General features: G+C 43.0%; 1 protein-coding gene across 1 annotated transcript in view; it reads right to left on the bottom strand.

Annotated features, from left to right (window-relative positions):
• The window catches only part of LOC140387376 (pro-cathepsin H-like), a 53,302-nt gene that overhangs the window by 14,323 nt on the left and 26,031 nt on the right, over positions 1–12,948 (bottom strand). The window contains exons 8-10 of the mRNA XM_072470379.1: positions 11,860–11,941; positions 3,781–3,849; positions 3,060–3,166 (exon numbers count right to left, since the gene is read on the bottom strand). Of these exons, the coding sequence (XP_072326480.1) occupies positions 3,060–3,166; positions 3,781–3,849; positions 11,860–11,941 (258 nt within the window). The remainder of the gene's footprint in view (positions 1–3,059; positions 3,167–3,780; positions 3,850–11,859; positions 11,942–12,948) is intronic.

The raw sequence follows: 12,948 nt of genomic DNA, 5'->3' as shown, positions 1-12,948 counted from the left end.
GTAACAGTAAGGGATAGCCTGACAGATCCCTTGGGTGTTGCTGAGATTCCAGCCACTCTATGCCTGTGAGCTTCTTGACTTGCATCTGCTACGTTGGAGCAAGATGAGATTTTTTTTAAAACTGGCTTTGATATAACATTTTTCGCAATGTCCCAAAGCACTTTACAACCAATAAAATTCTTTTGAAGTGTAGTGGTGGCTGTAACAGAGGAAATACAGTTGCCAATATGTCCACAGCAAGCTTCCACAAACAACAATGTGATAATGACCAGTCACCTATGATAGTGATGATGGTTCAGTGATAAATATTGGCCAGGACAATCCAGAAGGTAAAGAAGAGTTTGGACCAGTGTTCTTATTTCCCCATTTTACTGTTACTTCCTTCTGGGAAGTTCCCCTGCTTTGTTTTCATATTGTGCGCTGAAATCCTTTATGTGCGCCTGAGAGGACAGATGGGTTCATCTAAAAGGACACTCCAGCATTCCCTCAGTACTGCACTGGGAGTGTCAGTCTAAATTATGTGCACAAGTCTCTAGAGTGAGGCTGGAACTCATAATAATAATAACTTATTGTCACAAGTAGGCTTCAATGAAGTTACTGTGAAAAGGCCCTAGTCGCCACATTCTGGCACCTGTTCAGGGAGGCCAGTGCAGGAATTGAACCCGTGCTGCTGGCAGTTCTGCATTGCAAGCCAGCTATTTAGCCCACAGTGCTAAACCAGCCCCTTTCTGACTCAGAATCAGGAGGTCTCTCCACTGATCCATGGTTGACACCATGAGCCTCTTTGATGTTCCGAGCCTCAGTCAGGGTGAGCATCATAGATGCACCGGACAATATTGTGCTAACAACCCTGCTACTTGCAGCTTGGGATGGGGTCGTTGGCCTTCATTTTGGGGCAGTCATAAGTCCCATTCACTGCACTTGTATTCCCTGGATTTGTATTTCCAAATCATTTTCAGGAGGATTCATTCGTACAAACTCTCATTATAACAAAGTTTTTATGTAGTCCTAGTTGTGGTCCATTAGTGGATTGAACCATGGCTCATTGTTAGCCTCCTGAAAGATTACGGGGTTCAGGCCCCACTCAATGAGCGGAGAGAAGAGTTCTGATGCCCAAATACTGGGATGGTATTCAGGAGGTACAAAGTGCCCGATGTAAATGAAACGTAAACCACTCCATCGCATCAAGCTCAATATGCTTTAGGAGAGTTTTGAGTCAAGCTATGTATAAAATGGGACTGCGTTATGGAAGTAACTCAAGAGCACAATCTGCTTGTTGTAAATCTGCAGAGGAAATGGGCTGCCCATGGTCTATTAGAAATAGTTAATTGAAACGGCGCCGCTGCCGCCCCCTCCAAGGAGGTATACCACGAGGCCGGTGGTGGTGGCGGCCCTCAAAATTTGGGGGCAGTGGAGGCGGCATAGGGGGGAAGTTAGGGCCTCGGCGTGGACCCCATTACGGGGGAACCACCGGTTCGCCCCAGGAAGAACAGGTGGAGGGTTTTTGGGGTGGCACAGGGCAGGGATACGAAAGTTGGGGGACCTGTTTGTGGACGGGAAGTTCGCGAGCTTGGGTGAGTTGGAGGAGAAGTACGGGCTCCCCCCCGGGGAAGACCTTCAGGTACTTACAGGTAAGGTACTTACCACGGCAGGTGGTGGAATTCCCACGGCTACTGCCACTCACAGTACAGGACAGGGTGCTCTCGGGGGGGTGGGTGGGAGTGGGGAAGATCTCGGAAACTTACCAGGTGATGCAGGAGGAGGAGGAGGCCTCGGTGGTGGAGTTGAAAGGTAAGTGGGAGGAGTAGTTGGGAGAGGAGATCGAAGAGTGGACGTGGGCAGATGCCCTAGGGAGTGTGAACTCTTCCTCTTCATGCGCGAGGCTCAGCCTCATACAATTTAAGGTGCTGCACAGGGCACACATGACCGGGACAAGGATGAGCCGGTTCTTTGGGGGTGAGGACAGGTGTGTTAGGTGCTCGGGGAGCCCAGCGAATCACACCCATATGTTCTGGGCATGCCCAGCGTTGGAGGAATTTTGGAAGGGTGTAGCGAGGACGGTGTCGAGGGTGGTAGGATCCAGGGTCAAACCGGGCTGGCGGCTCACAATATTTGGGGTGGCAGAGGAGCCGGGATTGCAGGAGGCGAAAGAGGCCGGAATTCTGGCCTTTGTGTCCCTGGTAGCCCGGCGAAGGATTCTCCTTCGGTGGAAAGATACGAGGCCCCCAAGCGTGGAATCCTGGATCAGCGATATGGCAAGGTTCATTAAATTGGAGAGGGTCGGTACAAGGGTTCTTTAGGCGGTGGCAACCGTTCTTAGACTTTCTGGCAGAACGATAGACATTGGTCAATAGCAGCAGCAGCTCGGGGGGTGGGGTTACTTTATTTTTGTTTATGTTATTTACACTGCAGGGTCTGAGGGGGTGTATACACCTGTTGTCTTAAGTCGGGGTGTTAATGTTAATTTATTATTTAGGTACGGGGGGGAGGGGTTTGGGGGTTGCTTTTTTAGATTGTGTTTTGTACTTAACCCTGTTGGGTTCTTTTTTCTTTCTCATTTTGTTATTGATATTTTATGAAAACCTTTAATAAAAATTATTAAAAAAAAAAAAAGAAATAGTTAATTGAGAAGACCTTTCGATGAGATGTTAAACGAAAGCCCAGTCTAACCTCTAAGGTGGGCCTAAATCCAGTGGCCAGTGTTCTGAAGAAGAGTATTGGAGACCTCCCAATGTTCTGGACCAATATTTATCCCTTAACTAATTAGATTAAAAATGACTGTTTGTGGGAGCTTCCCTGACTATGCTTCAAAATACATCATTGGTTGTAAAGCATGTTCTTCCTTTCTCCCTCCTTCCCTCCAGTATGGAGCGGTTCAGATAAGCAGAATTGCCTTGCCATGCCACACAGGCCTTTTCTGAAACCAAATCCTACAATTAATGTGGTTTTTAGAAATATATCCATGGGATATTGATGTTGCTGGTAAGGCCAGCATTTATTTGCCCATTGCTCATTGCCCTGGGGATGATAGTGTGTCTTCTCGAATGTCACGGACTTACTTGGAATAAACACCTTCTGTGTAACTTAAAAAATCATCAGTCACATCAAAAGCAAAACTGACCGGGTTCAGCCTTGCCACAGCATCCATCATTCCCATTTCATCGCACTATAAAACAAAACAGGGGGTTAGATCAATGTACTTGTTCAGGAGTGAGGAGTAAGAGCAGCGTTCTCAGTGTGCTACAATAATACACTCAGTTAGGGCAGCACGGTGGCACAGTGGTTTGCACTGCAGCCTCACGGCGTTGAGATCCCAGGTTCGATCCCGGCTCTGGGTCACTGTCCGTGTGGAGTTTGCACATTCTCCCCGTGTTTGCGTGGGTTTCGCCCCCACAACCCAAAAAATGTGCAGGCTAGGTGGATTGGCCACGCTAAATTGCCTCTTAATTGGAAAAATGAATTGGGTACTCTAAATTTATTTTTAAAAATAAAAAATAATAATACACTCAGTTCAACCAGTTTTAATTCATTTCAAATAAAATCAGGAACTTTGATCCTATTTGAATTCAGCTGGGATTTAAAAAAAAAAACTGGTTTCTGGATTTAGCTCACAAAAGTACAGAAATGGCGGCGATTATTATTAATAATAATAATAATAATAATAATCGCTTATTGTCACAAGTAGGCTTCAATGAAGTTACTGTGAAAAGCCCCTTGATTATTGAGTGAGCACTATTACACTTGTGTCATCGTATGATTATTGGAAGACCTGTGGCCTACCTCAGTGATGTTCACTACATCCTTGACAAATGCGGCAGCTTTGCTGGCTTGGAACCTACAAGGTCCATCCTGAGAAAAACACAAAGAAAAATCACAACAGAACCAACAAATGCTGCAGCACCATGCTGGTTTGACAGGTTCTCTGCTCACTGTGGCGCTGACTTCCTGCGTCTCAATTTCAAGATTGTGATGGAAATCTGGAACATTAAACTAAATTGCGAAAGTGGGACAAGGTGACTTTGTGTGATTGTGTAAAATGGATCATAGCGAACTGGAGGCCGATGGAAATAAAAGTGGGGAGGGATGTGAAATGGTGTGCTGACCAATGTTCGCTGTAAGCTGCCTGCGTGACATTGTACACCAATCCAAAAGGTACTGGAAAGGTCACTCACAAATTGCCTCCTTTAAGATACCGTGGCCTGAGAAGGCATGTTTCGAACTTCCCGCTCCTGCCACCACAGGGGATACAGGACAGGGCAGTTTCCAGAACATGGGTGGGAGAGGGGAAGGTATCAGATATCTACAAAGAACTTATGGAGTCGGAGGAAACTCAGATAGAGGAACTAAAGGGCAAGTGGGAGGATGAAATAGGGGGAGAGATAGAGGCGGGGCTGTGGGTGGATGCCTTAAACATGGTTAATACATCCTCATCATGTGCCAGGCTTAGCCTGATACAATTCAAGGTAGTCCAGCGGGCACACATGACTGTGGCCCAGATGAGCAAGTTCTTTGGGGTAGAGGACAGGTGTGTGAGGTGCGCGGGAAGCTCAGCAAATCATGTCCACATGTTTCGGGCATGCTCAAAGCTTTGAGGGTTTTGGCAGGGTTTTGCTTAGGCAATGTCCACGGTGCTAAAAACACGGGTGGTGCCGAGTCCGGAGGTAGCGATCTTTGGAGTGTCGGAAGAGCCGGGAGTCCAGAGGGCGAGAGAGGCTGACGTTCTGGCTTTTGCCTCCCTGGTAGCCCGGAGACGGATTCTATTAATGTGCAGGGACTCGAAGCCCCCGAGTGTAGAGACCTGCATTAGTGACATGGCTGGGTTTCTCAGTCTCGAGAAAATAAAGTTCGCCCTAAGAGGATCAATGTCAGGGTTCACCCGCAGGGGTCTGCCGTTCGTCGACTTTCTCGGAGAAAATTACAATGTCAGCAGATGCAGAAATTTAGCGGGGGGAGGGGTTAGGCTATTGCTTCATTGTTGGGGGTGCGAAGAACGTGATAGGGATGGAAATGTTTCTGTATCATGTTTATGTCACTGTTGTTGTCATTATTATAAAAACTACAGATACCCTAATAAAAATGTTTTTAAAAGAAAGATACCATGGCCTGGATTCTCCATTCTGGAGACTAAGTGCTGACGCCAGCGTGGAATGTGTCGACTTTCATGACAGGAAATTTGACAGTGGGCAGCGACCCCTCATCGATTCTGGCAGCGATGAGGGGCTAGCACAGGTGCCGACTGAAATACCCGACGCCCATTTTGGCATCAGAGCCCATTCTCCACCTAATCGCCGAACATGATTTCAGCGTAGGGCTACGGAGAATTCCACACAATGTATGTGTGGCCATGACTAAGAAATGAAAGGTACCATGCATTGAAAGCAACAGAGCACGCACAATGGGAGAATATTTAGGGGACATTGCTGATGACTTGCTATCACTCATGTTACACGATTACACCATTGTTACAATTGCCTCCCGCAATAATTCAAATGGCATTCCTTATCCACGATTACCTTGAGAGGGGATGCTCCCAGTATTGCACCACCTCCAGTCACATAGGAGTGACATTCCCATTTCCCGCACCAATCACCTTCATTGTCTCCAGTTTATAAAATCACATGAGTGCCAGGATCGTATATTTTGTATTGTGGACTGAAGCCCATGGGAATATGAGTTGAGGCAGCCAAATCTCCCTTTGGACTCTCACACTTGAACCCTGATTTTAATTTTAAAAATACCCAATGGGATAGGGTGGATTTGGCTTCAATGACGAAGAGCAAAGAACAATACAGCAGAGGAACAGGCCCTTCTGCCCTCCAAGCGTGCACCAGTAATGATATCACCATTGGACAAACCGTATTCCTCTATACCAATCCGATCCAGATTTCACATGCTGCCTGATTTTATGCTTCATTAACTTCACTGCTAGTGGCATATGGTTTTATAAACCCTACAGGTCCCACTCATTCTATGCCTCTTTGGCCCTCTTCATCCGTGGGCCGAGTTATTAGCCTGTACATTGATTAAGAATAACAGTGAGGTGATTAGCACTCACCACTGTTGAAGAAGAAATCAGAAAGTATTTTCTAGTGTCTGCACATGCGCATTTAAACGTGAAAATCAGGAATTTGCTGTCCGGTTTACCCTGCTGCTCCACAAGTTCCATCACCCCAGCACCTTGCTGAGACACATGGCACTCAAACACGTGGATGGCGTAAAGTTGGTAGATATTCACCACAAAAAGTGTGGGGTTGCCCATTCAAGTCTGGGTAAACAGCTTGCTAATTCTTAATTACTGCCAAACCACCTCTGGTGCTGAAAATTAACTTTTAATCACATAACGTCTCATTCCTTCAAGTTTTACAAACATACAAAATAGGAGCAGACGTAGATCATTCGGCCTCTCGAACCTGCTTCACCATTCAATAAAATCATGGCTGTTTTATTTGTGTTTAAAGTTCCACATTCCTATCTACCCCCGATAATCTTTGATTCCGTTTGCCTGACAAGAATTTATCCAGCTCCTCCTTAAAAATATTCAGTGACCCCGCCTTGTTAAGTAATGGGTTAAGAGACATTGCAATTAGTTGTCTCATTATTGTTAAGTATCCATTAATTGACACTGATATGTAAAGGGGCTTCAGGTGGCCTCTGTCAGGTGATGTATAGTTAGAGTTTTGTGCAAGGTCTGTTGGAATGAAATAAATGTGTGTTTGTGAAAAAGGAACAGAACGTTAGACTCTTCATATCACAGCAACTAAAACGTCTAACAATTGGTAGCAGAGGATAGTTGCTGTGTAAATGTGAAGGGTTGAAAGATACAACTTTTCCAGATCAAACCAAGGAGTGAGTGAGAAAAAAAAAGGGATGTATGGCTGAACCGAGAATAAAGATGGCTGGATATGACTATCCTCCCTTATTTTCTGAAAGGGAATCGTACGACCAATGGAGAAGTGCAGTAGTTATGTGGACTAAGGTAACTGCTTTGGGGAAGAGAAAACAAGGTATGGCATTGGCTCTTTCTCTACCATATGGCACTAAAATCCGAAACAAAGTGCTTTCTGAACAGGAATTGGAAGAGTTAGACTCAGAAGAATGTCTGGAGACTTTATTACATTATATGGATAAGATTTATAAGAAATATGACTTGTTAAGTGCATATGAAGCATGGTCGGATTTTGATAAGTTCCGGAAAATGGAGGATATCTCCATGGAAGACTATATACTGGAATTTGGCAGACTATATAAAAGGCTGCAGAAACACAACCTAAAATTTCCACAGTTTGTGTTGGCCTTTAAATTAATTGACTGTGCTAGAGTGAGCAACATGGATAGGCTCCTGGTTTTGACAGGAGTTCAGTTTACTGATAAGGATACCTTATTTCATTTCATTTCATTTCATTTCTTATTCAAACAGATGACGAAAGCTTTACAAAAGTTTCTGGGGAAACATTCGATTCCGATGGCTCTGATGACCCAAATAGGTCTGCCTGCAATAAGGCAGAATATGGAAGATACACTACTAACAGGATGGCGAAATTGTATGACTACGAACAGGGCTCAAGACTATAGAAGGAGACCGAGACAAGGAAATTATGACGACAGAAACCCAGTTAGAACCTACAATAGGAAGATGAACCCCAGAAATGCATGGGGCATGATAAATCGATGTTTTCGATGTGACTCTCAATATCATTATGCTTTCAACTGTCCAACTCGTTATGATAGTGTTTGAAGCGACACATGACATGGAAGAGTCAGAAGAGGAAAAAGATAGTGAACAGAAAGAAGGCATTGTCCAAATGACAAGCAGTTTTACGCCGGTAATGAGGGTGTTGGTTGCAGAATCCTTCAACTGTGCTGTATTGAACAGTGGCTGCACATCTACTGTGTGTGGAATTGACTGGTTAAAATGTTACCTGGACTCTTTGAATGCTGAAAATCGTAACAAGGTTAAGGAATTTGAAAGTTCCACAAGTTTCAGGTTTGGGGATGATAATACTCTGAAGTCTCTGAATAGAGTGGTGATCCCTTGCACTATTGCAGGAGTGAATCATTTCATTAGCACGGATGTTGTATCAAGTGAGATACCTTTGCTTCTGAGCAGACCGTCGATGAAGAAAGCACACATGAAACTGGATATGGAACAGGATAAGGCAACAGTTTTTGGAAAGACGGTGGACTTACAATTTACACAGTCGGGACGCTATTGTATTCCATTACTGACAAATAATATTTCAAGTAGAGTGGTTAAGGATGTGTTAATGACAGTTGAAAATGGGACTTTAGCTGATAAAAAGCTTGTGGTATTAAAACTGCATAGGCAATTTGCACATCCATCTCCTCAGAGGCTGAAAAATTTATTAAAGGATGCAGGGGTAAGGGATAACAACTATACTAAACTGATAGAACAGGTTAGTGACTGCTGTGAAGTTTGTAGGAAGTACAGAAGGACACCAGCACGACCGATAGTAACCCTACCTTTGGCCAGGGATTTTAACGACATTGTGGCCATGGACCTTAAGATCTGGGATAAAGCAAATAATATATTTATTTTGCATTTTGTAGATTTAGCAACCAGATTTAGTCAATCAACGATTGTACGAAGTAAAGAAAAGAGAGTAATTCTGGATCAAATCGTGGAAAAATGGATAGGGACAGGATTGGGTCAACCAGCAAAATTCCTTACGGACAATGGGGGAGAATTTGCTAATGATGAGTTTAGGGATATGTGTGAAAACGTGAATATCAGAGTTATGAATATGGCTGCAGAAAGCCCATTTAGTAATGGTGTCTGTGAAAGAAATCATGCTGTCATCGATGACATGCTTCGGAAAATTTTGGCCATTGTGCCATTATGAGTGAAGTCAATGAAGCATTAAATCAGGCATTATGTGAAATCTGGATAGGATGGGTATTCTAAATCTATAAAAAACCTCTGTCCTATAAGGGCGGCGCCTAATTTTAAAACTGTGTTCTGGATTCACCCACAAGAGGAAACCTCCTTTTGACATTCAAATGAAGTCACTCCTCGAGGGCAGCATGGTGGCGCAGTGGTTAGCACTGCTGTCTCACGGCGCTGAGGAGCCGAGTTTGATCCCGGCCATTGTCTGTGTGGAATTTGCACATCTTCTGGGGCTTGTGTTTGTGTGGGTTTCACCCCCACAACCCAAAGATGTGCAGGGTAGATGAATTGGCCACGTTAAATTGCCCCTTAATGGGAAAGAAAAATTGGGTACTCAATTGTATCTATTTTTTTATTAATCACCCCTCACTCTTCTAAACTCCATGGAAACAAGCCCAGTCCATCCAACCTTTCCCCATAAGACAACCTGTTCATTCCGTAGCAATCTCGTAAACCCCATCTGAACCGCCTCCAACACATTTACATCCTTCCTCAAATAAAGAAACCAAAACTGCACACAGTATTCGAGATGCGGCCTCACCTGATTAACTAAAGCATAACATCCTTACTTTTATGTGTAATTTCTCTTGGAATGAAGGATAGCATTCCATTAGCCTTCTTAATTACCTGTTGTGACTGCTTACTAGCTTCTTGTGACTCATTCACCACTACACCTAGATCCCCCTGCACCTTGCAATTTAGCAGTCGATTTCCATTTAATTAATATTCTACTTTTTACACACGTTACTCATTCAAAGAACTCTAATAAATTGGTTAAACATGATTTCCCTTTCGCAAAATTGTGCTGAATCTTCCCAATTAATGTGAGTTTTCCAAAGTGCCCAAGTATAGTCTCTGGAATGATCGATTTTAACCAACTTCCCCACAACGAATATCGAGCTAATTGGCTTATGGTTTCCCATTTTCTGCCTCCCATCATTTTTGAATAGAGGGGTTACATTTACCACTTTCCATTCTGATGAAATCTTTCCATAATCTAAGGAATGTTTTGAAAATTAACACCAATGTCTACTACTTTATCAGCTACCTCTTTTAAAATCCGAGGATGAAATCCATCTTGACCCGGAGACGTGTCAGGCTGTCTAGCTCCATCAGTTTGTTCAGTACCACTTCCCTAGTGATTGTAATTTCACCTCTTCTTCCCCACAGCTACAAGACTCCTCAACGACTCCCCCTCGGACTGATCTGTTCCCTGTAAGAACACTATTCACGACGCCCTATGCTGCTCTTGCTCATGTATTTGCTTTGTTTGGCCCCTTGTTCTGCACTGTAACCAATCACTGTTTGTTGACGTACCATTTGTCAATGTTCTCTGCTGATTATTCTTTTCGTCTACTATGTACGTAGTGTGTACGTTCCCTCGGCCACAGAAAAATACTTTTCACTGCACTTTGGTACATGTGACAATAAATCAAATCAAAATCAAAAATCAAACCAAGTTCTCCTCTCCTGATTTACAAGTATTTCTGGTATCCTCTGTTGTGAAGACAGAAACAAGGTATTTGCTCATTTCATCCACCATTTTGTTATCTACAATCTACTTCCATTCTCACTCTCTAGAAGACCAACACTCACTTCACTTACTCCTTTTAGTTACCTATAGGAACTATCTGTTTATACATTTCTAGTTATCTTCCTCTCACGCTTTAACTTCTTTCTCCTGATTAACCTTTTAGTCATTTATTGCTGTTCTTTATTTTCTGACCAATCATCTGAGTTGCCACTCGCCTTTGCGCAGTTATATGCTTTATCCTTAAGCTTGTCATTTTCTCAGATTATTTAGTTAACCATGGATGGCGGGTCCTCACTTTAGAATTTTATAGTCTGAATATACTTATTTTGAGTATTCTGAAAAATTCCCTTAAATATCTGCCACTACCCTTCTATTGATCTATCCACTAGCTTTGTATCCCAGTTCACTTCAGATAGCTCAACTTTCATGCCCACATAGTTGCCCTTATTTAAGTTTAAGATACTAGTCTGAGACCCACTCTTCTCCCTTCCAAACGGCTACTTCGAGGTGCCATTTTGGATTTTTTATTTAAAATGTAAATACTAAATGTTTTTCCCCCTCAATCTCTTATCGCTCATGACTGCACAGACCTAAAAATAGATAACTTGAACAGTATGTCAAGCCAACTTGTTTGTTTTAATGTGGAGGAGGTGCCCCCTTAGGGTGCCCCCTTGTGTTAGGGCACAAATGAATAGCCTCTTGTTCTTCAAATATCTGCCACAGTCCTCCTGTGTTTCCCTGGTTGGACTTAGTGGTTTGTATTTTGTATTAGTCTTGTCATTACAACTGACATGTTGATCTGAGTTCACTGGGAAAATAATAATGACAATTTAGTTACATGATCAAAAAGAGAAGTTACACCGGCGAACTTGTGTGCTGATATCACAGAAGTGCATTTACCCTTGGGCTGTCTCAACCTCAAAACACTGAATTGCCTAAAGTGCTTATGCACGTACATTTTTCAGTGTTTGTTTTATTTGCATATTCCCCAAGCTCTCATTAATTTGAATTCCGGGCCGCACGGTGGCGCAGTGGTCAGTACTGCTGCCTCACGGCGCCGAGGTCCCAGGTTCGATCCCGGCTTTGGGTCACTGTCCGTGTGGAGTCTGCACATTCTCCCCGTGTTTGTGTGGGCTTCATCCCCACAACCCAAAGATGTGCAGGGCAGCTGGATTGGACATGCTAAATTGCTCCTTAATTGGAAAAAAATGAATTGGGCTCTCTAAATCTTTTTTTTTTAAATAATAATAATTTGAATTCCAATAGAAATTGCTCCCAATGGGACAGAGTCCAATCCCCTGTGTCGCCAGTCTATGTGCCATTTTGAAATGTATTTCGGTTCATTTGCAGACTTGTGATTAGAAAAGACAGTGGCCCATTCTACCATTATTGGACAGTTTGAAAAAATGTAAATTCAGACCTTTCCTTCATAAGGATAATCACTTTCCCTTTCCAGGCCATTGTTGTATTTAATATATTCAAAAGCTTGACTTGGCAGCCCCCTGAAAAATATTAAAAGCAATAGTGTAAATCAGGAAATAGATACAGGACTGTTAGACACAGCAAGTTACTATTTTATAAGTTTAAGAGCACGGTGTTGTTTAAGAGTGTGATGAATGTAAAAAAGTTATAATTTATGCAGCAATTATAACCTGGGTTAAGAGGCACACAGACAGTATGGCTGCCACAGCTGTGATTAAGATGTCGTAAACGTGAGGTAATAATTCACTTTCAAGTGAGGTGTTCTGCTAATAGATCTCAAAAAACATTTACTTGTTTACTGATAGCTAGCTAATGGAGTATTGTTTACATTTGATGGACTCCTGGGGTGTAGATCATTTATGAGGGGTATTGTGTTTGGTCCTGGCTAAACAAGTCAAGGGACATCTTGTAAGAAGAGCAAAAAGAATGCCTTATGCTTCGGGTACAGGTGATGTAGTTAATGGGAGGAGCCAGGTTTGTCTGAAATGTCGGTTGATCCTAGAACTCTCATCTGCATAGAGGTGTTTCAGTTTGGTCCTGAAAGGTTCTCTCTCCATAGATCCTGCACAGAGAAAAACAAGTAGAAACCTGCCTGTAAGATATCTATTGGTTTGCTTAATTGGAATGTAGTGGCAGGTTTAAGAAGTAAGTTAAAATGTTCTCTTTTACTTAAGAACTGTTGTAACTGTTAACTGTAAAGCTCTTTCTTTTGTTCTTAATGTGGTTAATCCTGTGTTTAAATTAAAGTTTGTTTTAACATTAAATATGCCTATGGGTCAATGTTATCACTCCTGTGTGCAGTTTCCTCACAGTTTTACCAGGATCCGAACAATAGCATGGTTTTGTTCTAAGTTAGAATTTATTACATTACAATGGATTGTCGCCCCTTGGTATGTAAAAATGAACCACAGAAAAGGTATAGCACAGAAAGAGGCCATTTTGGCCCATCTTGTGCATGTTAGCCTGTGGATACCCAGGTGCCCTTTCTAATCCCATGTTTCTCCATCGCCTTGTAGCTTACAACACT

The sequence above is a fragment of the Scyliorhinus torazame genome, chromosome 12 (genome assembly GCF_047496885.1).
Source record: "Scyliorhinus torazame isolate Kashiwa2021f chromosome 12, sScyTor2.1, whole genome shotgun sequence".
Lineage (NCBI taxonomy): Eukaryota > Metazoa > Chordata > Chondrichthyes > Carcharhiniformes > Scyliorhinidae > Scyliorhinus > Scyliorhinus torazame.
This window is presented reverse-complemented; position numbering and strand designations above follow the sequence as displayed.